Source organism: Rhinolophus sinicus, linkage group LG03, assembly GCF_036562045.2.
Source record: "Rhinolophus sinicus isolate RSC01 linkage group LG03, ASM3656204v1, whole genome shotgun sequence".
NCBI lineage: Eukaryota > Metazoa > Chordata > Mammalia > Chiroptera > Rhinolophidae > Rhinolophus > Rhinolophus sinicus.
The window spans coordinates 70,274,646-70,302,603 of record NC_133753.1 but is presented as its reverse complement, the minus strand read 5'-3'; the positions used below and the strand labels follow the sequence as shown (position 1 = coordinate 70,302,603).

Here is a 27,958-nt window from a genome sequence, read left to right as displayed (position 1 = left end):
GGGCAGCTCCACTTTGGTCATTCACTCAGTGGCAGCCCAACCAGGAGAGGGACACACACGACAAGAGATGCCCACCATAAAGCCACTGATGTCTGCTTCCTACTTTTTCCCTTAGTCTGATTCACGTATCACTTATCACGTATCACGTATCATCTTAACTGAACAGTCCATGATATGAGACAAAACTATTATTTATTCTAATTATAGGTGAGTAGGTAACATGGAAAACTAAAATCTACAGAAAACTCTAGAAGTTTTTTGGCATTGACATTTTCAACCTTTTACCTAAATCTCTCCCTGTCACGTTAACCTGCCCTCAGAGACTGAATTTTTTTGACCACACACCCCTTGTAGGAAAAAATATTAGCACACAGGCCCCCATCCCCAAACACACACAAAAAGAGAATCCAAAGCCTGAGATTAAAATTAATCATAAAGAAACATTCTAACATTTTCCTTCTGTATGCCAAGGGCACCTTTTATGTATGTATCTTATTCAGAGCTACGGACCCACATCCCAAGGGGCTGGTCTGAGGCGCTGCCCTTCTCCTGTGTTTGCCCTCCATCACAACCATGAGCAATGAATTAAGAGAATCCCTCCATCAAGGAGATGATTTTTTATGTCATACAACGAGCCTAGAGAAAAGAAAAAAGAGAAACGTGGCATCATGTTAAAAAAGAAAGCTGATAATTATATACAACTGTGGCTGTGCTTTTTCCACAGCTATGGAGGTACTTAAGTGCTCTCCAGACTTTAATACTATGAAAGAATTAAACGTTCTTCACAATATTTCTGAATTTCTTGAAATCATTTGAACTAACTATAGTTGCTATATTTACAAATGTGTCAACAGCTTACATTAAAATTAGCCATACTAAATAATTTTCACATCTCGTCAGTCTAGCTGAAGTTTTCCCTGTACATTTGTGTTATTACAAGTGAATTGATAGCTTGCGAAGGCTTATGTTGTAGGTGTATGCTCCCAAATTAGTCCTATGTCTCAAACTGAACTACAGACTAAATTATATCTCCTGGTGTTGACCATGGGTCACCCTTTCGTTTCTATCAATGCTGTGAATAATCATAAGTAAACAGTCAAGAGTTGCTGACCCCAAAAAGTGGCACTGAAGAGCCTGTGCTCTCCCCCTTCTCTGGCACTACTGGAAAGATCTGGCCCTCGTGTCCTTTACGATGGTGACAACAGGAAAGCAGCACGACTTCAGTACCCCACTGGGACTGAGTGGGACATCACTGTGCAGAACCCTGGTGGAGTCACAGCAAAACTCGTTCCTCTGCTACTGCAGTGGTGCTCAGAAGCCAGTGTGTATCAGCTGGTTACAACACAGGCTGCTGACCCCCCTCCACGGTGTTTGTGTCACTAGGCTTGCAGGGGACCCTGACAACCTGCATTTCTAACAAGTTCCAGGGGAAATGACACCGATGTTGCCGGTCCAGCAACCACATTTTGAGAACGGCTGCTTTAAGGAATGATCAAGCTTCAGCGCTACAAGGGCAAGGAGCTCTTTCTGCAGAAGCTTTGAGAATCATCACGCTGGCGAGAGCTACCGTTGGGCACATCCTATGAATCAGGTGCTTTCCATCCCATCATGGCTCATTCTCATAACTTTTTGAGGTAGAAATGGCTTCCCCCCATTTCAGATGTGAGGAATTTGGAGCTCAAAGTGGGTATCTCGCTGCATGTCAGACAGCTGAATGGGGTGGTGCTGGGAATTGAACTCCGCGTTAACTCCAGAACTGGAGCTCATTTCACGCTACTTTTCATAATATATTCATTAGCCTACTGCATACAGAACCACTGTACAAAGCACCAAAGAATAGGACACAAAGATATTTTCTCAGCTCCTTAATGAAGGGGAATTGATATAGCTGGTATTAAATGAGCTCTAATTATCACGGCAGGCACAGAGCTACACTAAGTGTTGTACATGAATCAACTCATTTTATCTTCGTAATTAGTCCTATGAAGTAACTATGGTAATTATCTCCATTTTACAGCCAACACAAACTGAGGCTTAAAGAGATTAAGTCATTTACTTAAAGTCATCCAGGTTCCAAGTGCAGCATTGGGATTTAACAAAGACGAGGGACTTAACCATATGTTATACTGGCTCCTGTGTCATCTCGTGGGGGAGATAAGACTTGTGTATCAAAACATGTTACAGATAGAAATGATATTTCTGTTAAAAGAGTTGCAGACACAACGCACTGGAATAGACCAGGAGGGTAAAGAGGGCGTTAAGGAATAGCCTTATCGAAAAGGTAGGCCGTAACAGTCTGCCAGGACTGCTGACATGTAACGATTGCAGAAAGAGGAACCCACTTGGGGGAAGACCTGGAGGTGGAAAGTATGATGTGCATGTGGGGACTAGCAGATATTTCAGTGATTAGTGTTGGGGTCCATGAATGGGACCAGCCGGCCGTAAGTCAGGACACAGGTGCAGGGAAGACAGATGATGAAGGGCTATGACTCTTCCACAGCTAAGGGGACACTGGTGTAGGTGTTGGAAAGGAGAGTGTCACTATCACAACAGTCTTAGGAAGATAACCCTATTGCAAAATGGTGGGGAAACTGGATGTCTCAAACCCTAGAGGCAGAAAAGGTTATTCTCTCAGTTTCCACGACAACATAAGAAGAGCGTGTATACCAAAAATCTTGGCATCATCCTTTACTCCGTTCTCCCTCTCAAACTCCACAGTCAATCCAAAGCCCCCCTGGTGCCTCCTTCTAAATATATTCTGTATCCCATTACTCAGCACCCTGCTGTTACCAGTCTAGTCCATCCTACTGCCCCGCCTCACCTGGACTATGAAAACAGCTCCTAACTGTATTTCTTCCTGTGCCCTCCCCCTTTTGTAGTCTGAGTTAACACAGCAGCCAGAGCTGTCTTTTTGAGACTGTCAATGTCAATCACATCATGGTGCTTTCTTGCTTGACCACGCCCACCCCCATGACTTCTTTTCATACTCAGAGGTACCGTCCTCATCATGGCCTCTAAGGCTCTGCAATCGGGAGTTGGCAAATTTTCTCCATAAAAGACCAGGTAGTCAATATTTTAGGCTTGGCAGGATGCATGTGGTCTCTGTTACAGTCTTCTTTATTTTAAACAACGTTTTCAAAATGTAAAAGCCATTTTTACCCTACAGGGCTATATAATAAAACACGCCATCGGCTGGACTTGGTCTGCTGGTTGTCCTTGCAAATCCCTGCCCTACTGATCTGATTCCCTTCTATCTCTCCGCCTCCATTATTTACCAGGAGCATGCTCCCCATCGCTCCCTCTGCTCCAGCCACATGGGCTCTCCTCTATTCATCAGACAAGCACGCTTCCTCTGCAGGGCCTCTGCACATGCGTTCCCCTCTGCCCGGGATGCTCTTCCTTCAATATTCTCACAGCTCATCCCCACCCTTTTATGAGGGCTGTGCTCAGATCTCATTAGAGAAATCTTCTCTTATCACGACTTCTAAAAGAACAATCACCTTTACTCTACCACATTTTTCTGCTTTATTGTTCTCATGGCATTCATTATTAGCTGATATGAATTTATATGTTGTTTTTGATGTGTCTTTACCCTCCCTCCCCCTAGAGCATGAGCGCCAGGGGTTTCTGTTGTGTTCTCTGCCACATCAACATCCCTTTTATCAGTGCCTGGCAAATAAGAGGCACTCATTTTCATATTTCATATTCACATGTCCCGAATGAATGAGGAATCATGGGAGAACATGGTCCTTTTGTCTCCCTTTCACAAATGTGAAAAAAGAAACTTTCCCATGGTCATCTTGTAAGCAGTGAGCTTGGATTTGAATTTGGGTCTAACTACAAATTCTACTAACCCTTTTTACTATTTGATGCTAATTCTAGAATAACATTCCAGGAAAGATGGGATGTGTTAAACAGAAGACTGCACAGATCAGTTCACGAGGGGGTATCCAGACCTCAAGACCATGAGACTTTACTGGGATGGCATTTGTGTCCCTGCCACAAGCGACCTTGGCTGTCACAACTGGCAGCAGGAGAATATACAGAACCACTTCACAGGACGGCGTGGGGCAGGGTAAATCTGGTGGTGTGTCCTGATGCCATGTCCAGAGGGAAAATGTTCCACTACATCATTAATTCAATCTTGCCTGTAATTTCAAAGTTCTGTCACTGATATTTCTTTTGGTGGTTCCCAGGGGACACTGCCTCACAGTAAGACAATCCTGATATAGTAGCAAAGGAAGGGGCACTACTCTGTTTCTCTTCAGACATACGTAAGTGTTTCAAGACTATGAGATCTCTAAACCACCCTCTTTTATAATCTGGAACCCCAAATTCCACATTGGGGGTCCCAGGCTCTAGGAAGGCTCCTTGTTGAATTTATCCTTGTTGAATTTATCCGTGAATCCATGAAAGTTTCACGGGCCACCTTCCTGGGAGGACTTGTAGGGCATGTCGTCATTTTCTGGATATGTGCTTTCATTCTCCTTTCCCTCCCTACCCCATTTCTGTTCTACTCCTTTAGGTTATCAAAAAAAGAAGCCTTTCTAGAAGGTCACAGAGCAACATTTCTTGAACATGTTGGAGGCCATTTCCATTGCCCAGGATGTTTAGTTTGACACAAGTGACAACTAAATAATAATGACGCCATATAAGAAAAGACAACAATAACACCTAATAATAGAAACAAAAACAAGTAACCCAGTATTTTCAGTTAGAATACATAATGAAAGATTCTATTTGCCACTGCTAGAAAGTATCACATTTTTAGGAATTTACTTAATGAGCTAACCCTTCAAAATGAAACCATAAACCTTTATTCTATAAAATCAAATTTGATTTGGTGAAATGGAAAGGTGTACTTTATTACAGAATGAGAATACTAGTATTATTTATAAATGATTATTCTTCTAAACTTAACTTACAGATTTAATGCAGTTGTAATAAAAATTCCAATAGGGTATTTTGGAATTCAACAAAATTAATCTGGAAATGTAAACAGTAAGAAGTGTTTATTCTAAAAAGGAACCAAATTTCAGTAAATGGAGCAAAATTAATTCATTCTGATAATACTTCAAAAAGATTGTGGCACAATATAAGCAGTCCACAAACAAATGTGAAACGTAGCATATGATAAAGCAGATTTTTAGTACAATGGGTGGAAGGCAAGATTATTGAGCAAACATCTCTATGATATGTGGATAGCAAATCAGAAAAGCATTCAGTAAGATCTACAGGAAATATAAAAGCTAGATTCTGAATGAATAATAGAGTTAGATATTTCAGTTTAAAATTAAATTCTAAAACAACTATCATGTAATAAATAGTCCACATTCCTTTACAGAACTAATACTTATCCATGCTTTGAAGTGACAGATGAACTCAAGAAAACAAAAGACAGATTGTGCCAAGATTACTAAACTTCAGAACAATGGAAACACCAACATTTAATAGACTACAGATATTCTTTGTATTACTTTGACAAAAGGGTTGACATCTCACTGAAATGTAGGGGGAAGAAACCCAATAATCATCAAATAAAGAAATAGGCAAAGGATATGAATAAGTGATTCATATCAGGAATAAAACTAAAACATATGGAAGAGATTTTATCTCTTTCAGTAATGAAAGGAATGACAATTAAAGCAACTTTGATATCATTTTACATCAACTAAACTTGCAAAAAATGTGTGTGTGGGGGGAACCCTAATGCTGTCAGAGTTGCAAGTTAGCCAGTGCGATCTAATATAAGATGGCACTGAGTAAAACTCTTGTAAAGCAATATTGTAATTATAAAAGAGTCGTAAGAAGTACCTAATCTTACTTTAGTAATTCTACTTCTGGGAATAATTTAAAAGAAGTAAAAAAAAAATGTGCACACTGCTGTGATAAGAAAATTATAATGGGGACCAACAAAAAACCTGGAAAAAACCTAAACATCATCTAGTGACTCACGCGCCTTCTTCAGGAGGTTCCATCTTGCAACCATTAGACAATTACAAAGGCTAATGGAAATACACACAGAAGATGTTTGATATACACCACTGTGAAGAAGGCAGAAAGCAAAATGCCTCCAATGATTTTGTATATGCAAGAATGACAGATGCAAGAATGATAAGAAAACCTATACAAATGAAATAGCCATTTGGCTGGACTTTTCCAAAGTTTTAACACTATCGTCACATGATCATGTCAACAAAAAGTGTGTGCGTGGAGGCAACAACATGCTGTGTGTATTTATGGGAGTGGGGTGCTATGAAAGTGAGACTAGTCATTAAAACTTCAGTTGTGCAAGGTGTCAATCATTTGTTAGAATCCTCAGTAAATGACTTCACCTGCCTGAAAGATGGCTGGCAATGCGTATCTTGCGTGTCTGCTTTTACGCAGTGAATCCAGAATCCAGCCCTATGCTGGTGTTGAATGGTAACCTTTATCCAAGAGGTAGCTTTTATCCAGGACACCTCTGATCCCATCCTAGTTCCCTGAGGCCCAGCTCTGGACTCCATAGGGAAAAAATCTCTTGCCGCAGGGGGTCATTCCTGCTTGGATCCCAAACGTTCTGGCTCTTCTGAGTGACCTTTGCATACCTTTCATCTTGGATCCCATCCTTGTTCCTGGATACTTGGTTTCTACACTATTCCATGCTTCTCAAGGCTGCCTCCTTCAGATGTCAGACTCTAGCTCTAGTTTCTCCTGATGCTACAGCCCAACACCCCCCTCTGGCTAAATTCAGGATGCCACGCTCAGGCACCCCACTTTTCTAGGAGGGGTAAACAGATGGGACTCCCCAGCTCAAATGGCACTGGAGGAACTTATGGAACATTTTCTAAGCAACGGTGGATTGTAAACTCATAGTAACAGGGACACTTTTCCCTCTTTAATGATCATTCAAGTGGCACACTGGAACTTAGAAAGTGTCATCCAGGGATGGGTGGGAGGGCGCATGCACAGGTTAGCTGGACTTGTGATCTGGAAACAGAACCAGGCAGTATGACAACAGAAATCCGGTAAGCACATTCTAGCCATTCTAATTCCCTTACGACATGGGAAATTCTGACGAGCCCAACTCAGGACACTACATCCTTATCTTCAGCACCTTTTCCAGATCAGATACCCTACTCTTCAGCTAGGCCATTGCCAAGTTCGGCTTTTCCTGGGCTCTCCACCTTGGGATATAAAAATGCTATGCAAGTACAAGGCATCATTCTTTAAATTTGACACCTCAACTTTCCACTTGCAATGGGATGGTTAATATGGATCTAAATCTCTTATTCAGAAATGCCTGAGCCATCGGCTACAGAAACCCACGCCATTGGGATGGGACCTCATGAAGAAGTTCCCCTGTAAGAAACCCTTCAAGTGAGTTTCAGGCAACCCAACCACGACAGTAGAGGCCCTTAAGATAAACGCATGTTAAAAAAAAAATAAAAAAATTGAGGCTGCGTTCTTGGAATCCCTCACAGGCCTCTTGGGATATTGTCAAAAGCTGAAATCACAAAATAGAATTTTAATAAAGTTCAGAAAAAAAGAGGAAGGTGTGGCATCTGACACCCTACTTCCCCAAATTCAGTGATCATGGCAGTGTCCCCAGTTGCCTGACTGAAAAGAAGGCCCACATATCAGAGGCTGTGAAGTACAGTAGGACCCCAAGGAGAAAGGCTGAACCTGGTGGGCAGAGGGCCCATGGCAGTCACTGCTCCCTCTACTGCCATGCTCTGGCTGCAAGGTCAGCAGGGTGACCATGACTCAGGGAAGGAGCCCCCACCTCTCATCCCCTCAGCACTGCCCACGCCCCACCACTGCCTATCACAGGATCAAAGCAGGGAATGCTCCACAAGCGGTACCCAAAGACAAAGGATCTTCTCCTTTCTTTCTTTCATTTTTTAAAGCAGGGAACTATAAACCAAACAATCCATCCCCCATTCACCTACCACCAAAGGCCAAATTTACCATTCCCACAGTTTGTAATTCACTGAATTCAGCCAACAAACCCTCTTGGAAGCATCCAGGAATTCTTTTTCCTGGGTGAGAAGATTCTGTCCATCTCATTTATGTTCATGTCATTAATTTCACAGCCACCTAGAAGTATTTCAGGACAATAGGATGCAAGGCCAGACAGAGCCTGATTTAAGACACTGGAAGTTCTGGGCCCTGAGCATCATCTTTAGCAAGAACCTGCATAGCACGAAGGTGTTCACTCCCAGGAAAATGCCCGCATGGCTTGTTGTTTGCACAGATTTGGTCCACGGGGTAAATAAAACCTGAGAGATGGCTCAGATGAATTAGGGATCATAGCAGAGCCCCTGTGGTGACCCTGAGTTCATTATTTCCTGTGAATACGCAAAGCCATGAGAAGCAAAAGACCCTGGATGGTGCAGACCTTAACCTTGAACACATAACTGAAGACAACTGAGGAATCTCCTGCGTTTAAAGTCTTGAAAAATAAGAGTTTTTGATCTATGAGAATGGCAGACTTACGCAACCATTTTCCCTCCCCTCTTTCCCAATGCACAGTGTTTGGGGAATGAATTAAATGACTTTTGCAGGTTCCCCACTAGGCCTGGAATTTTACAAACACTGATTCTGAAATAGGAGGATAAGTGTTCTCCATTGACGGAGAAGAGGTGGCTATTGGGATGCCTTCAAATTGAACACAGGGTCATTCTAGATGCATCTGTGCTTTTCTTTGAACAGAGATGCCACAGGGAAACCCGGCAGCCAGAATGGCAGCTCTAACACATGTTTTTTATTACAGTGTCTTTTAAGAGAGCAAGTTGGCAGGAGATATTTGTCAGGGTATTAATGACATTTAGATTGATGAGAAGTATACTTTGAGAAGAGGTGAATTATTTTCTTCTCTGAATTAATTTCCCCCCTTTCTCCCACAGCTAACAGCGTTCTAAGAAACTGACATTGCCAAATTCATTTTTTACATAAAAGGACCCTGTCAGCCAGATTTGTTTTCCAGTCACTGCTCTAGTTTTTATTTGGACCAGCCATACTTATCAGGACTCTGATGACACGGTGGACCCGTGGCCACAGAGTGTCAATCATTTTCTTTCACCGAAGGTAAAAATATAATGAACAATTCCTACAAAGAGTTTGAAAGGTCTGAGTACCTTGATCTGAAAACTCAGACATTGCCTCTAATTTATGATGTCTCTAGGAAAAAAATTCACTGTTCACCCTGGGGATAGTAAAATAGGAGAAAGTTTTAAAAACAAAATCACTGTTAAGTCCTATTGGGTGCAAACATGTTTACCCATGTGGGCTATAAAGAAGATGAACTCGATTACATTTTGTTGTTTGATCTGCCTCCCTCTCTCCTGTACTCCTTAACCTATTTTTTCTCTCTGGATGTCCTTTATCAACACAACTTCTATTTGCTTCCATCCTCTAACCCCCTTTGCACGGTTCCCAATCATGATCTTGCTGGATAGTGTCTGTGTTCCCTGCCCTTAAGGGGACACTTCAGCACTGTGTACTCCTACTTACAACATTCTACTTTTCTCTCTGTCTGCAAGGTTACTGTCTCTTAGAATTGTTATGAATCATCTAACACGTGGGCAGTGCTATTCACACGGCTGCTTTAAAAAGCCTACCTCTCTGAGCCAGGGCAGCTATAAAAATTCCTGGTAGCTTATTACCGTCTAGTAATTAATATGTATCTATCGCTGTTTATGCAGCTTGAGAAATAAGGAAGATCTTCCTTAACACATTAGAAAACTGTGCCGTGAAACCAGAGGATGGAAAGGACATACTCCATAGTGCCTATAAATAAATAGGCACTCCATAAGTGCTTTTGAAATAAAGAAAGGACAGCACAATGTAACTGCTGACCACAGAAAGTGTGTTCCCATAAAGAGTAAAAAAGTTTAATAAGTGTTCATACTTAAGTAAGGCAGGAAAACAGAAGTGAGGCTAGAAGTATACTGGAGTTATTGTGAACTTTAAATTCATATTCTTCATAAAAATAAGGTCTCTATTACTAACAGCTTTACGTAATCTCTCTTTTGGTATCATGCGAATATCTCCTCCCCCCAGTCACAGGAGGGTCAATGCACTGTACATCCCTGTCACCAGAGTTTGGCCTCTGACATTACTCTCCATGAAGTGGACCCAGGGATATTTGAAGAGATGTTCAATTTCATATCTGTGACAGAAACATTAAGATGGGCCTGGGCTGCCTTGTTGCTGCAAGGAAGTAAGGATGGTCTCCAAGACATCAGCAGTAATTCCAAAGAGGCTAACGTCCTTCCTTCTGACCAAGCAGAGGGGTTCTGAGCATCACAGAGAAAATGATGACTGTATTTTGGAATACGTTGGGTATCTAAAGAGAGATGTGAGTCTAAGATGATACCAAAGCAGGAATGGGGTGACACAGTATGTGAAAAGGTCATTGTAATGACACATGAGTTTCCAATAGTCTTAAAGCAGTGATTCTTAGTTCAAATTATCATAGTCCTATATTGACGTTATTTTTTAAACACTAGATTATTAAATAAGGACATAAATTAGGAAGGCTATTTAGAAGGTGAAAGAACACTGGTCATGGGCTTGGATCTTGCCACCAATTTTGATAACATGGTAACTCAGGTTGTCCGTTAATGGTGAACTACCATGGGGATCGCTTTAAAAAAAAAATCAATTATGAAAAATTGTAGGAGCTCGATCTGGGACAGAACGCTAGGTGACGTCTCACGGGATGCAAACTGGACTGCCTGGATCCAGGTGGCCCTAGCTTCAGTGAGGCTGGGGACACGAGGAGTGAGGTGTTGTCTCAGCCTCCCCTCTGATTTGTCAGGGAAAGCTGGATTCAGCCACGGACTCCTTTCCCAGACCAAATGAGTACGTTTAAAATAGATCTTATAGATATTCAAGTCTTTGATTTGGAGGTATACACATATGTATGCATGTTAAAAACAGGATCTGGGGCTGGGTATACCTGTGCTTTGTGCTAGAACCTGAGGATAAAGTAGCCCTTATTGGATAGGTCATGGGTGAATGTTGAATATGGAAATCTCAATTATGCTGGCACATTTCGCAAGATACAGCAATTGGGACATTACTCTTCAAAAGAAGGGATCAGAGCTGCTGAGATTTTTTTTTAACATAGTTTAATACAAGAAACTAAAATAGAGGCTGTTTTTCTTCTATTAGAAGTATATTTTAGTAGCAGAGCACCATAGGGGAAAAAGAAATGAAATAAAAAGGATCAACACAAATAGATTCCTTTTATATTGGGGGATAAGTTTGGAAAGACAACTAAGTGTGGGGAAATATTGAGCGATATTTATTATTCACAAGAAAGAAAAATGCCAAGGTTTATTAATAGGATTAAAATTAAATATATATGTGTGTGTGTGTGTGTGTGTGTGTGTGTGTATATATATATATATATAGTATATATATATGTATATTTTAAGTGCACAAGTCAATGAGTCCACAGGGACAGACAGACGGGGGGAGGAATGGCAGAGCTGAGGAGAATTTTTCATTCCTGCAAGCACAGAAAAATCAGGTGAGACAAGAATTCAGTTGGAACCGGACCTATTAGCACCAGCATTCAGCATGTTAACTTATCACTTCTGGTTGCCTTGGGAACAGCTCAATCTAATAAGAAGACTGGAAATAAAGTAAATAGTGTTAGAGGTGAAGCAATTATGGCCTAGGTAGCTCCACCTGGGAGAGACACCGTAAAGAGTTTAAACGGGATTTGTGCCACAGGAAAAGACTGAGGCTATGAGACAAGGAATTGGAGTTGCATAGACAGGTAACTTGAGGCTGCATTCTTGAGCAAGCCTGGGAAGTTCTATTGTTTCTCCCACCGAAATCAGTGTAGCTAATAAATTACGGACGTCTATCCCTTTTGCCTGCACATCCAAGTAGCTGCCCAGAGGAACAATGAACTGGGAAGCAGCAGTTGCTCATTCTCCTGGTGACCAGGGTCAATTGTCTGGGGTCAGAGGACCGCGGGTCCTACTGCTTAGACTGCTCCCCAGGTCCTTAGCGTTACCCTGGGGGTGAGGCCCGCAGGGGAGGGGTGGGGGAGTAAAACTGGGAGTGGACACCGTCACAGAGTTTACAGCCCTGAGAGGAGACGAGATTCTGAAATGCTAGCGTCTTGTTAAATAGTCACACTCCATTTTCCCCACTACTGGAACTCTCTGGACTAAACTGGTGTAGAAACATGTAACTGGACTCATTTAAAGGCTGAGAGAAAAAATGTGATTTTGAGATATTATACTATGTAAGGTCATTATTTCCCAAATTTGTATAAATCCTAATGTTGGATCAGGGTTTGCCAACAGTTCCTTTACCAAGCTGGCATGAGAAAATCCCCGTGGGGGCAGGGCATAAAGTCCCCAGGGTTGTATCATGGGCAGACAGTTCTACAGATGTGCTTTGGGGCAAAGCACATCTGTCGCTGTGTCCCAAACGGGAAGTGCAGAGTGCTGCACTGAGTTTTACAGAATCAGCACCATAGCTCTCTCTGCTTGACTGGTTAAGGAGGCCTCAGTAATTACAATTCAGTTACTTGTACCCACTCATAAGATAAAATCTGGAAATTTTTGTACCTCAGCAGCAGTTCTGAAAATTTCGAATACCAAGTCACAAACTTTAGGGAAAAACACACACCAAAAAAAAAAACAACCAAAACCCACCTAAAGACGTACTCATTATTAAAAACAAAACAAACAAAAAGTAATGCATTCAACTTACCTATCTAATATCTCACCAAAGACATGAAAACAGGTATTTTCAGGAGTGCTCACACCATGGGTTTCCATCAACCCCGCCTCAGCCAGACTCAGTGGAGGCAGGAGCGGAGCGGGAGCACCTTCTCAAGCACATTCCTACTCTGTTCCTCAGCAGAAATCCCGTGCCGGCTGCACTGACACTGGGACAGCTTTGTGTTCCTTCTTTAGAACAACATCCCAGTTCTCGTGCCCACCGCCCACATCCTATAAAAGCCTAAGACCTGCAGGAAAATGGGCGCGGGAGCCCCGCTTCATGTCATTTATGAGATGGCAGCAGGTGGTTCTTATTAACGTGCTGGTTCCACTTTTCTCTCTGCCACAAAAACAGGAGGAGGCACAACTGGCACCTAGAGACTCAGAGAGAGATTCGATCACCAAGAAAGACGTGAATAATTACAACAAACCAGAGTGCTGACTTGTATCTGAGTTTCATAAAAAAATTTTTATTTTATTTTTTTTAAAGCAACAGTTTTTAAACCAAACCATGTGTCTGGTATTTGGGTAAAACTACTTAAAACATGGAGTCCACACGGCCCCAAACAGGCCTCAGGGGCCAACAAGTTCAAGAACTGGTGCAATTTCAATAACAGGAACAAAACTGATGATCAACATAGTTGCCAATTTTACCTTCTTCTCAAAAAGGGCATTAAAAAAAACATGAAAGAAGGCTGTTACCTACACTGTCACTATAATTTCTGAAAAGAAAATAACCTAACTTTATTACTATTATATGATAAAACTACCAAAAATGGCAATCACAGAAAAAAGGGAGATCTTTCCATTTATAAAGTTTGCTCAGTGAAATAATTCCTAAATTGTTTTTATTTTCCTTATTTCCCTGATGACTTAGGAATCCTTCCCCAAGGACAGATACTGGGCCTGGGACAGCGTCCTAAGAGCTGTGGGAGCCACTTGTGTAATTCCGAGCCCACATTTTGTAGATGGGCAGGACAAGGCCTAGAGAGTGGCAATGCTCAGGCCAGAATGCCCAGCCCTCACTGGTCCAGCACTTTCTTCCCTCCCATCCGGGGAAGCAGCTTGGGACTGGGGAACAGGCTTCTTCCCCTCGCCCACCTCAGTACCAGCCTAAGAATCAGCCATAGGACACCAGGTAAAAACCAAAAGCATTCTCTGGTAGCCTTCCCCCTCTTCCTCTGCAGGGGGCTATTCTAAGCAGGAGGCCTTCTTACCCCACAGACCCCTAAATCTTCTGGTTCTTATTCTTGCTTTCTCTCTATTTATGTCACTTGGTCATTCCAGGTCCTTCCATTCTAAAGCCAGACGGTAGTTATCATAGAGTTGTGGTCTGGCTACAGGGTTTTTACTCCAGTGAAGAGTAGAATGCCAGTGGAGATCAGGGTTTCTCTGGCACCAAGTTCATTTTTCTTTACCAGAATATCCAAATAGGTGCTTTCATTAAACTTTCATGAAATGGAGATAAGTTGGCATTTTTTTCCTAAGTTCATTCAATTTTCCCTACAAATATGCAATTTAAATTCTGGTAGCTATTAAAAGTAAATTATATGATCAAAAGAAAAGTCTAATAAACAAACTGAAAAGTTTCTATTCTCCCAGGATTTCTTGAATTCCAAATGGACTTCCTTTGTTAAAAACAAAAGATTTCCCCTAAATCCAAATATCTTACGATTTAGGATAATATATTTCTAAAAATGCAGCTGAAATCCATTTTTACAACCCATATCTGCCCCTGCTCCCCAGCTGAAGTTATTTTTTCTAAAAAAATTCAGCAAAATCTCTCATCAAAATATGCCCCCTAGAACTATTTACCTACTTAGTATCTACTGGGGAAAGCACAGACGCCCCAATCCCTCCTCACAACTCTAAGATACTTTAATAAAAATTCAAGTATTCACATTTTTTTGGTAACTAAAATGTAAAACAAAATGAAACAACAAAAACAAACATACAAAAAAACCCCATTTTTGTAGAGCCATGGGGAAAACAACTCAAGCTTTCTAAGATGACTGACGTCATTATGACATAATTACACTAACAGAGCATGTGATGTTCACAGCAAGAATGAAAAGAACTTCAGGGTTTGTGTAATGTTAGTGAAGCTCTACACTATCACATTTGTCAAACAACACCAGAATCACACAGCCATATTGATTTTGAACATGAGGCAATGACTTCAGAATGAAAAAAAATCCACCAAAGAAAAGGCAATTCCACAAAAGCTGAAGCATTATATTCAGAAAGCAGGGGAACCTGATACAGTCTTGAGGTTTAAAAAAAAATTTGTGGCTTCTTTTCACTTGAAGATGCTTCTACTCAGGAAATGAAGAAATGCAAAAAGCTATGTAAACTTAATAGTTTTATTAAGGTTATTCTTCACTGTTGAAATTAACATTTGATTCTTTGGCTGGTTCACTTTGGGGATGTTGCCTGAGAAACGGAAAATATCAAACTAGCTTTTTCCATTTTTATTATGAATTCCAGCCTCACGGAAGAGCAGAGCTGGAGTTGCATAATATTAAGCTCTGGGAGACGTTGGAAGCACTGAGAGCTTGGATTCAGGCAAAGCCACACACTCGTCATCTGACCAAGTGGAAACCTACGGCCACAGGCCACCTAGACCATATTCAGACAAAAAAAGACTTTTACAACAATTTTCAATGTCCGAAAGGAAAAAAAAAAGAAATTACCGGCAAGCTATTCTCCTAATTGCAGAGCAGCGGTTCAACATAAGCTTCTTGGCAATGGATTTCTAAGTGTGCAACCATCTCTAATTCCATAAGATTGACGTGTATGGGGCAGTGGTGTTGTCTTAAACTGAAGAGGCACAAAGGATGGAAATTGCCCTGAACACTTACAAGTGAAAGGCCCAGTTTATTCAAATACAGCTGGAGTCAGTTGTCCATGCAAAGTACACGTACATTAAAAGAGTGAATAACATACATATTCCGAGAGGTCACTGAACTAGCAAAATCAGAAACAAAACAGTCAAGGGATATTTTAGTGACTGCAAGTCTTGCTGAAAACTTTCAAGGAAGTTGAGGAATTTATTAATACTACACAGAAAAAGAACTTAATGAGAATAAATACAGTGGATTTCCTACCTGGTGTTTTATTTTAGCTAGAAGCTAGCAGTGGCATTAGATGCAAAAGTTTGTTTCTTTTTTTTTCCCCCCAGTACAGTGCTGATGTCATCAAGAAACTTGCAAGCCACCAATGTGCTAGAGTCTAAATTTGTCGGTAGCACTTTTTCTTAATTATATTTATGCAAGAAAGTCCATGCAAAGGAAATGGTCAGTACCTACATCAGGCAATTTGGGATTTCTTTTTCTTAGAAATACTGCAGTCAATGGGATTTTCCTTATATCGAAGAGGTGCTTTCCTATCACAAAGTATGGTCTTCCAGATGGCATATTAGATATTGATTAAGTATCATGTTATCAAAAGGCCAGTTCAAAATAAAACATGAGGTATTTGCATACATTTTTAATAAGTATCAACTTATCAGAGGAACATTAAAATCCATTATAACAGGTTAAAATCCTAAAACCACAGCACAGCATAGAAGGAAATGTAAGGAAGGGAAAAACAGGGGCAAGAGAAGAGACGTATGTTTAATGACAATTTGGTCTGTGAAAAAACACACTAAAAACCTTAGTTTGGAGGCCTCTCATTATTTAATTTCTGAAAATAATGTCTGGCTCTTTGAAGAAAAATTCTGTAACACTACAGAATACATCCTATATTCTTTCACGAGAAAATTTATAGAGGATTCATGTCTCAAAACAATTAGAATTAAATAGTCATCACTCAGTGCTTTAGGGTTGCTCTCCTAGATGGAGTTCGGAAAATTCTCTTTGCACACACCAAGACAGAAAAAGAATAAACACACTGATTCATTCTACCTAAAATTATGGGAGCCAGGGTCTCAAGAATAATGGCTAATACGAACAGGCTAACATTTCCATAGCTAAGCGGTGATCGGCTATCGTCAGTGGGACACTCCAGAGGAAGTGGGGACATGTTTCCATTTTCACTTGGTGCAATGCGAACTTCACAGGAGAAAGTACATTTGCATGGAAGTCATGTCCTCATTTAAAGATGGTGACACCAAAGCCCAGAGGGGGAAAAGCTTTGCCCACAGTCAAATTTCCAGTTGGTGAAAGTGCTAGGACTAAACCTAAACATCCTGACCCGCAGCTTTGTCACAGAACAGCCTGTCTCCCACGAGCAAATCTGCAAGGTGAACTTGAACACAGGACAGCTTTTGAAGGGTAGTTTTTGACATAGAACTGCCTTAAGCTTTTCCTTTTTAAGAGCTTGTAAAACAAACTTGGTTGTTATATTGTAAATACAAAAATGTTATTTTTGTAGCAGGTGTAGATGACCAGCCATAGCTTAAAAAAAGAAAGGGAAGCATCCAATATCAGAATGATATTTTTCTCCCTTTCAAAAGAAAAAGCAGCATCAAGTAAGTTAATACCGTGGCATCCAGCTCTCACCGACTAGGCAGTATGGGGGGTAATCCCCCCCGGGGATGAGCAAACAACCTGCTGGGTGCTGGCACTGGGTGGGGAAGTCCCGAGTGGGGCACCAGGGAGGTACACGGAGAGTTTGGTGCAGTGGCTTTCTACCAACTGGTGCAAAGGAAGTTCAGACTTGAACACCTAATGGGGTGACTTTGCTGCATCCTGGCTACCTTGGCATTAAAGCACATATTAGCAGGTTCTGGAACTTAACGTCACGGTACACGCAGACGTGACTGGGTACTTTTTCTCCAAAGGAAATCTTATGTCCTATTCTAAAAGTAATTGGTGCCTACTGTTAGACTTGAATCACTCAATGATTTCTCTTTTAAAAAAATGTAGTCTTTAAAAAAACTCAACAGGGATGAGGTTTATTTAGAATTATGTACATAGTTTCTCCATCAGTTTTGTTCCTTCTCCACACACATACCAAAATAAGTTCTCATGCGAGCCCTTTTTGGACAGTTTTGAAGGGAAGGCAGAAACCTAGGTTAAGAGGCTAAATCTGGATGATGGGGGTGTCCCTTCTCTTCCATCACATAGAACTGACAGTGGGAGCTCAAGGCCCCAGGAATAGAGGGAGGGATCCGAACAGCCTTCTGCATTCCCGATGAGTTAGCACAAGGCTCTAAATCTGGGCAGGCCAGAGTTCAAACTTTAGACAAAGCCTCTAATCCCCCTCATCATCATCTGTTTCGATTTGTTCATTACCTAACAATGTCAGGGTCGATGTGTCTTTAGCAAATTCATTTTTAATGGTGTTAAAGTCACCTTTTCTGTGACTTGATAAGATGGATGAATGTCCTGAACTTATTTCACTGCAAAGTATCTCATGACATGTCCTTGAAGGACCTCTACATGAATACAGTGTATATGACTCACTGACCATTTACAAGGTCACATGACGCCAGGAGACAAACCCTACCTTCTCCAAAGGCATGGCACAAGCCCATCGTCCTCAGGCATAACAAATGTGCCACACCGTACGTGTACATTTCTCTAACAACTGTGCTGTGTCGAATGTTCCCCACCTTCAACACAGGGGCAAATCAAAGGAACCCAAAGCTCTTTTTAGGGTTTATGGGACTTTCACAGAAATACAGGGAATTGAAGAACCACCTCTCAGCAAGGATATCTGTGAGCAAGATTCTTGCAGAAATAACATCTTTCCAGGTTACATTTCCCAGTCAAGTTTAGAAGGCAGATTATGTTTTACCAGTCTAGATATTTTAGCATCTTAAGTCAAACGTGATCCTATGGGTTCATGATATTACATAAAGTGTAACGTAAATGTGACAGCCATAACATTAATTAGTTTTACACGTATATTTAATTTCATTTTTTTAGTGATAAAAGTCTGACAATGATTAAGCCTACTGATACAGAAAACCAGAGCCCTTATCAGTGAGAATGCAGCTGGTAATTGTGTTAATCAAGGCCTTTCTTTTTTTAGCAGCAGTATGCCCATTCATGTAAAAACCCATTTGTAGTTATACAGCTCGAGATTTAATATGCACCTGGCCATACAGCATGGACATCTCCTTCCTTTGAGGCATCTGTAAATGCCTGAAGGATCTGTGACAGGTTGAAGTGGACCAGAGAAGAAAAGAGGAACCAATATTCATTTCTGCCCCTCCAGGCACTTGTAGGCACTTATTGAATTCTCACCCAAACAGATGAGGTAGGTTGCATTCTGAAGGTATGAAAAGTAGGGTACAGAAAGAAGAAATAATTTGCCCCACAGGTCACCTGGTCTGGTATATCCTGGACTGAAAACACATCTGCCAGACTCCAAAGACTGACCTTTTTTCACTACAAATGCTGCTTGCTCTCTATTCAAAGTTATTTATATGGGATAATGGGGATTGAGAGCTCAGCGGGAGATGGTGACATCTCCTTTAGCCCCATGTCCTGCTGAAGGTGGCTGGGTATACCACATACTGTAAGTCCAATCAATCAAAAATATAAAGCTACTTCAATATTTGCAAGCAGGGATTTTACTTCAAACTTCAGCCATTTAATTGGCCACAGTACCAAGCATCTATCTCTTGGCAATTTCCCCCAGAATAAAGCAGATAACGTTGAATCCGAGGTAAAGTGACCCAAGGATGCATTTAGCTAGGCTGGACTCTGCGGGACCCCAAAAGTTCTCTGTCCCCAGGTTCTCGTCATTATTTATTCTCCTTTTCAACATAAGGCTGGGTCGCACATTTCAATAATAAACTCTCTGTTGTGAAACTAAGCTGTTTTCCTTGTTAGCGAGAAGGATTGCTGTGGAATTGTAAACCCTCAAAAAAGGACTTGTGTACACTCATCACGTGAATAAACAAACTGAAGTCATTTTTAAAAAATGTTCAGTTGCTGCACAGCAGTGAGCAGACACACCACACAAGGACAAATTTATGGCTAGAAGGAAAAATTACACTCTTTAAAGCATCCCGTTTGGGGGCAGTCACGATCATTAGTGACCATAATACCTATTTAAAAGCAGTAAATGCCTATTTTCAAACGGAATGGACTGGCATACAAAGGAGGCATCATCCCATTCAAACATACACAGGCTCTCCAGAGAATCATTATGGTCTGTCATTTTAACTCGCTTCCTTTATTTTTCCTCTTTTTCTTCTTTCTTCCCTGCTGAATACTATCATCTAAAATCAAATTAAGTACTAATAGTAAATGTGCAGAGCAATCAGTTCAGAAAGGCAAAACAATGAAACTCAAGAGGTTGTATAAAAATATTATTTCTTTTCTCTCTTTTTTTTTTTTTTTTTTTTTTTAAGGAGGGCGCAGCTCACAGTGGTCCATGCAGGGATAGAATTGGCAACCTTGGTGTTATTAGCACCACGCTCTAACCAACTGAGCTAACCGGCCATCCCTAAAAAACATTATTTCTTATGATAAAGATGGAGAGCCCAGATGGAATTGTGAGAGAGGGTTATATGTAGTAAGTGAAACTGCTGTTTAGGTAACTAATTTATGGAGTCACCAATTCATAATAAAATCTTACTAATTTAAATTGGTCCCAATCTCACAGATGTGACTAATTTACTGTCCCATCTGTACTCCAGCTCTCTTTTCTAGTCCCTTCCTTCTAGCTCTAAGGTCTCTAGTTAATAATCATAATAACAAATGTATCAAGATGGGAAATAATTATTAGATTTCTCTTTTCTTCGTTTGGCAAAATAGCACAAAAAGGCAATATTGCACAGGAAATTTCAGAGTCTGGCCCAATATTGTGATTGTTGTTATCCAAAGAATATTTAATAATAAAAATGTCATGGATCATTTATTTGGGACTTAAGCCTTCAAAGAGAATGGATCCCCAATAAGATTTAATGGTTTGTTTTTAAAATATTATAAATTAAAGATGGTCCCTGAAATAAATAACTGTAACTTGTGATTTAACATGGCTGGTAATTAAGGGAGGTCTTATTCTATGTTCCAAAATAAAGTATTCAGTCTTAAGTTGGTCTTTGCATTCTATTTATAAAATGAATTATTATTTATTCTTTTTAAAGACAAACCAAGTTAAGGCTATTACTTAAGTTCTTAGCAACAAAGAACAGCAAGGATTTTAACCAGAACTTTTGAATGTACTTTGTCATCTACAGACTCCTTGAACCACTCAAGCTAAACGATAAAGAAAAAAGTCCTTTGAAATGCACTTTTTGAACAAAACAGAATGCCCAAGAGATAATTCTCCAGTTAACGTAACTTCTGTCTTCCCAATTTCTACCTGACGGCCATAAGTAGGCAGGGTCTAGCTGATCTTGGTTGACATTGAAAGTGATATTCCAAATCAACCTGGTCTCTCTCACCAAAGACATCTGTAAATGATGAGTTCTTAGTTTTGGAAAAAGAGTGAGCAATTAAAAATAAATTTGTTCCACTGAACTGGAAAGGTTTGAGGGTGTGTGCCTACGGAGGAAAGCATGGGGTACTGAGGTCCATGCCAGGGGGGAGTGGACACAGCCTTCAGTGAACACCAAAAGAACAAAAACTCACCGGTGTTAATGCTCTACGGAAGAAAACAAAGCTATTCTCAGTTGGCTGACAAAGTCTTTTATTCTAATCTAAAAGAGTGAAGAATGACAAATGTTGGTATTAAGGACCCTAGAAAATGAATTAAATATCCTAATTTTATAGATGAGAACACACTGGCCTCAAGAGATTAGAAGACTTTTATGAGTTCCCATAAAGAGTTAGAAGATGGCCTAAATATAAACATTGGTTCTGTCGAGCCCATGGTCATTGCCTCTTCTACCATCAATGAAACACTTCTTTATTATGTATGAGTTCATCAGAGTCAAGTTAAGAATAATCTGTGATAGGTATAGCACATAGTTCCTACCCGCATGTAGTGTACTCTCCAATACAAGATGCAAAAAATTAGACTTGCAGAACAGAATTAGACTTGAGTACAGAATAGAAATTATTTACTGACTTTTGCTCAAGCAAGGGCACCAAACCCAGACTTGCAGGGTCAGCAAGGCTTCTCAGCAGATCTAATATCTAAACTGGCTCCTTGAAGGAGAAGTAGAGATTACCTTACCTAAGGGAAGAGAGGAGTACAAAGCAGTTCTAAATGGAGGGTTAGCTAACACACATGATCAGAGACAAAAGAGAACTGTCCTGTTTGAGGAAGTGAAAGGAATTCAGTGTGGTTGGGGCACTGAGTGCCTGGGGGGATGTGGGGAGAGATGGGGCAGGAAAGGTGAGCAGGGCTCACCAAATCCTGAAGGGCGTTATGTCTAGTTAAGGAATTTGGAATTTTTCTCAAGGTAATAGATGACAAAGGGTTTTAAAACAGTTCAGTATAATGACTGGATCTGAATTTTATCTGAATTTTTCTCTGAATTTTGTCACCGCTGAGTGAACAAAAAATGGTGGTGGGGGGCTAATACCGAAGGAATCAAAGCAGTTAGTAGGCTGCAGCAGTAACCTGGTAGAGGACAGTCATCTAATGCAGTGCTTATGGGAGATGGAAAGAGGTGTTTATATTTGAGATATTCAGGCTATAGAATTAAAATACTTGATGATAAATGGCTTTAGGTAGATGTGGGTCATTAAGGAAAGAGAGAGTCGAAAATTTTTCTGAAGTCTCTGGCCAAAGAACTTTTGACACAGGAGATATGGTACATCATCCCTCAGCTGAATACTTAGGGACGATTTTACTGACAATAGAAACACAAGACAGCTCTGTATTTGCTCATCATGAGTGAAACTGGAGTTCTGGGCACATGTCAAAGACTGAATTCTACAGTAAATCCTTTCCAAACTGTTGTAATCTGGTTGTGCTCCACTGGGGCAATCACAAATCTCTAATGAGACTTTCCCAAGAAAAAAGGACCTGCCTAACCGGCATCTTCCATCTCTCGGCCCTCTCAGACTCCCCATATTTCCTGGTGGTTTATGGGTTAGGAAAGAGGAGTAGGGAAGGTGGTGGAAGTTGGTTAATCCAAAGGAAGCAGAATTAGAATTGCTAAATAAGAGTTAGAATTAAACGCAGGGTGAAAGAGTTACTATCTTTATACGGGGTCATCTCAGGGACCTGAAGGTTTTGCAGTTCCAAGCCGGAGGGACAACACGAAGTGTGTACTTTAGGGCTGTGGTGTGTCCTAGTCCCCACCTAGGTCATGATTCAGGTACTCACCCCTTCGCTGCCATTTTCTCCCGTACAGGCGAGCATTTCCTGCAGCGCTCTGACAGACAGGGACTGTTCCAGCACAAAATTGCAGACGCAGAGATCTGGCGGAACGTACTGTGGAAATAAAACCAGAATGAGGAGACCTACTCATATCAGTGGGGGGTCAGTCACGCAATAACATCTCAAGGACAAAGAGCCTAGACTCAAAATGACAGCTACATGAACACATAAATGAGGTTATAAACGGTAGATTTATTCAAGTTAAGATGACTTTCAAGTTGGATTCTAAAGGATGAGAAAAAAATCCCCAAGTTGCAAGAGAACAGGGACCAAGATGTCAGGATCATTTGAGTGAGGGCTGGTGGCCCATTTAAAAGAGAAGGTAGGAAGGATAGGCTGACCTACACAGGTGGCTGGGTGGGACCAAAGGAAGAAAGCCACTGGGATCGCATCACCAATAATCCGTAAGAGGTCAGTGGACAGACCAGAGCATGGCTCTAGACAACGGTGACCAGAACAAGAAATCCATTTACTTGTTAAAAAAACCTGGATACCACAGTGTAAAACGAGGCAATAAAAGAAACTAAGAGCTATATTAGTGCTAAACAAAGAAATGTCTAGAACTATAAGAATTGATGACCCCTACAACAATCATTCTAATTATGTGCTCAGGTAATATTATGATATTCAATGCCCGTTCTGGAACATTTGTCAACAACAGTTAAAGACAGCCTTCTCTGCATACTGACTCGTAATAGCTAACGCTCGTTAAGTACTTTCTCTACCAGGCACTGTTTTAAGTGCTTTGCATATACCATGTTTCCCTGAAAATAAGACTGGGTCTTACATTAAGGCTTTGCTCCAAAAGATGCATTAGGGCTTATGTTCAGGGGATGTCATCCTGAAAAATCATGCTTGGGCTTATTTTCCGGTTAGGTCTTATTTTGGGGGAAACACGGTATTAATTCATTTAATCCTCACAACATCCCTATAATGTAAGGAATGATTGATATTCTAGCCAAGGAACCCAAAGCATAGAGAAGTTGGGTCACCTGCCCAAGGTCACGGATTATACTTGGCTGAGTTTCAAATCCAGGCAGTCTGTCTCCGAAGTCCACATACTTAAATGCACACTGTTTCTGCTGTTGATAAAATATTAAAGATATTTTCCACAATTAAAATATTTTTAATCAGCAACTATTTAAGTGTTACATTGATGTAAAACACAGTGCTTGGCACTGAGAAAGATACAAAGACACACAAACCAAAAATCATTGCTCTAGGAGTTTACAATCCAGTTTCACGATACACCGTTTTTTGGGGGACCAAAGCTTGTCATCAATCTTGTTGCATACCAAGCCTTTGTTTCCCACATATTGGCAGAACATTGACACCAGGAAAATAACAGGATGAGGAATGAGGGACAGAAGCCGCCAACAGCTGTGTCTAACACTCGGAGCTGGGTGAAGCTGTTTCTATGGAGCTCCAATTTAACAGCTAAAGCACGCCTGCTCCTAAGGCACCGACATCCTCTTCGGCATCAACGTCATCATTTTTAACATACAGATGATGGCACTGGCGATCTTTAAGCTCCCTTTAATTTCCAAGTGTTTGTACGTTCTTCATTCTCCATCCCCAACCTCAATGGCCTCAAAAATAAAATGTCTCGCTTGCTGGACCTGCCTACTATTTCCCTTCATTAAAGTTTTAAGACCCCATAAGCTAAGAATGGACAATCCTATTGCAAAGGTTACTGGCCTGTGGGTGACTCACATTTTAAGTACTTTCTACTTAAATAACTTTTCTACTCATGATCTCTACTGTCAGAAATTCTGAAAAAACCGAGTCCTCCCAGAATTCTGGTATTACAGGAAGTTGCCCAGTTCTCTTTATGAAAATGATGTAACCAAGGAGAAACTAACATGAGGAGACAACAGCCTTTATTTTTTTGCTTTGTTTTCAAAGTCTATTCTTGCTGCAGGTAATTAACTCATTTGTCTGGGACTTGAGTGAAGACAGCTGGTGATGCAGGACCAAGCTTCATATCCAGGGGGAAAAAAAATTACATATATATATATATATATATTTTAAATTCCTTGGGGTGACACTGGTTAATAAAATTATATAGGTTTCAAGTGTACAATGCTACAATACATCATCTATACATTGCATTGTGTGCTCACCACCCAGAGTCAGTTCTCCTTCCATCACCATATGTTTAACCCTCTTTATTCTCTTCTAAAATTCCCCCTCCCCCCCTTACCCTCTAGTACCTACTAAACTATTGTCTGTGTCTATGAGTTTTTGCTTGTTGGTTTGTTGTTTTCAGTGTTACATCCCATGTATAAGTGAAGTCATATGGTGCTTAGACTTTTTCTGTCTGACTGATTTTGCTGAGCATAATAATGTCAAGATCCAGCCATGTTGTCACAAATGGCAATATTTCATCTTTTCTTATGGCAGAGTATTCTAATGTATATATATACCACATCTTTTTTATCCAATCATTTATCTAAGGACATTTTGGTTGTTTCCATGTCTTGGCCACTATGAATAATACTGAAAAGGACATAGGGGTACCTTCGAGGTATGACAATTAAGTTCATGAACTCATCCTAGAAAAAGTGCTACATACCTCATTGCTGAATATCACTACGGTCACCTTCGAAGTACTCCCCTTGGGAAGCTATGCACCGATGTCAGCACCTAGTCCACCCTTCAAAGCAATTTTGGAACTCATTTTCTGAAATGGCCATAGAGCTGTCATTGTATTACCCTTGATGTCCTGAATGCCATTAAAATGTCTTCCTTTCAATATTTCCTTTATCTTCGGGTAAAGAAAGAAGTCACTGGGGGCCAGATCAGGTGAGTAGGGAAGGTGTTCCAATACAGTTATTTGTTTACTGGCTAAAAACTCCCTCACAGACAGTGCTGTGTGAGCTGGTGCATTGTCGTGATGCAAGAGCCATGAATTGTTGGTGAAAAGTTCAGGTCGTCTAACTTTTTGACGCAGCCTTTTCAGCACTTCCAAATAGTAAACTTGGTTAACTGTTTGTCTAATTGTTACAAATTCATAATGAATAATCCCTCTGATATCAAAAAAGCAACATCGTTGCAACAAGTTTGTGAACTTAATTGTCCGACCTCATATATCTTTATGGATACATTTCAAACTTGTGGGGTAGATACCCAGGAGAGGGATTCCTGGGTCATATGGTAGCTCTATTCTTAATTTTTTTAGGAACTTCCATACTGTTTTCCATAGTGGCTACACCAATTTACATTCCCACCAGCAGTGTATGAGGGTTCATTTTCTCCACCACCTCTCCAACACTTGTTATTACTTGTCCTGTTGATAACAGGTGTGAGGTGGTATCTCATTGTGGTTTTGATTTGCATTTCCCTGATAGCTACTGAAATTGGGCATTTTTTCATGTATCTGTTAGCCATTTATTTGTCTTCTTGGGAGAAGTGTCTGTTCAGGTACTCTGATCAGTTTTTAACTGGATTATTTTTTTGTTGTTGTTGTTGAATTGTATGAGTTCTTTATATATTTTGGATATTAGCCCTTTATCAGAGGTGTTGTTTGCAAGTATCTTCTCCCATTCAGTTCGTTGCCTCTTTGTTTCGCTGATGGTTTCTTTTCACTGTGCAGAAGCTTTTTAGTGGGATATAGTCCCAGTCATTCCTTTTAGCTTTTACTTCCCGTCTTTGAGGTCAAATTCATAAAATCCTCTGTAAGATCAAGGTCCATAAGTTCAATACCTATGTTTTCTTCTATGTATTTTATTATTTCAGGTCTTGTAGTTACTATATTTCCCTGAAAATAAGACCTAGCTGGACAATCAGCTCTAATGGTCTTTTGGAGCAAAAATTAATATAAGACCCAATCTTATAGTAAAATAAGACCGGGTCTTATATTAATTTTTGCTCCAAAAGGCGCATTAGAGCTGATTGTCTGGGTAGGTCTTATTTTTGGGGAAACATGGCAAGTCTGGCATTCTTTTTGAGTTAATTTTGGTGTATGGTGGCAGATAGCAGTCTGGTTTCTTATTTTGCACATGGCTTTCCAATTTTTCCAGCACCATTTATTGAAAAGGCTTTTTCTCCATTGTATATTTTCTGCTCCTTTGCCGAAAATGATTTGCCCATATCATGTGGGTTTATTTCTGGGTTCTCAATTCTGTTTCATTGGTCTTGATGTCTGTTATTCTGCCAGTACCATGATGCTTTGATTATTGTTGCTTTGTAGTACAAACGGAAGTCAGGAAGTGTGATACCTCCAGCGTTGTTCTTTTTTCTTAGGATTGCTTTGGCTATTTGAGGTCTTTTGTGATTCCATAAAATCTGATGATTTTTTGTTCTATTTGTTTAAAAAATGCCATTGGGATTCTGATGGGATTGCATTAAATCTCAGTATTGTTTTGGGCAATATGGCCCATTTTAACTATGCTGATTCTTCCAATCTATGAACATGGAATATCTTTCCATTTCTTTGTGTTTTCAATTTCTTTTAATAATGTTTTCCAGTTCTCAGTGTATAGATTCTTCACATCCTTTATTAAGTTTATTCCTAGGTATTTTATTCTTTTAGTTGCAATTGAAAAAAGGAATTGTTTTTTCTAATTCTTTTTCTGAAATTTCATTTTCAGTATATAGGAACACAATGGATTTTTGTACATTGATTTTCTATCCTGCAACTTTACCGTATTTGTTTATTGTTTCTAATAGTTTTTTTGTGGATTGTTTAGGGTTTTTCTATATAAAGAATTATGTTGTCTGTAACAAGTGACAATTTGGACAGATGGGGTAAAGAGAATGAGGAAGTCACCTTTAGAACCTGGAGCAGTCTCCATAGGAAGTGTTTTTAGAGCACATATAGCATGTAGGTTACAAGTAGCATACAATAATATGATAAAGCATTTCCCTAAAGACCTTAGGCCATAGACATATATCATACGTTGTCTCGCAAAATATGATGCTATCTCAGATTTTGCAGAGGTGTTTCCCACCACTTCTTAGTCTACCTAGATCTCACGTCACCA

General features: G+C 40.3%; 1 protein-coding gene across 1 annotated transcript in view; it reads right to left on the bottom strand.

The window, feature by feature from the left end:
- RYR3 (ryanodine receptor 3) overlaps positions 1 to 27,958 on the bottom strand; it is a 477,803-nt gene that overhangs the window by 275,692 nt on the left and 174,153 nt on the right. The window contains 1 exon segment of the mRNA XM_074327936.1: positions 22,920 to 23,027. Coding sequence (XP_074184037.1) covers positions 22,920 to 23,027 — 108 coding nt within the window.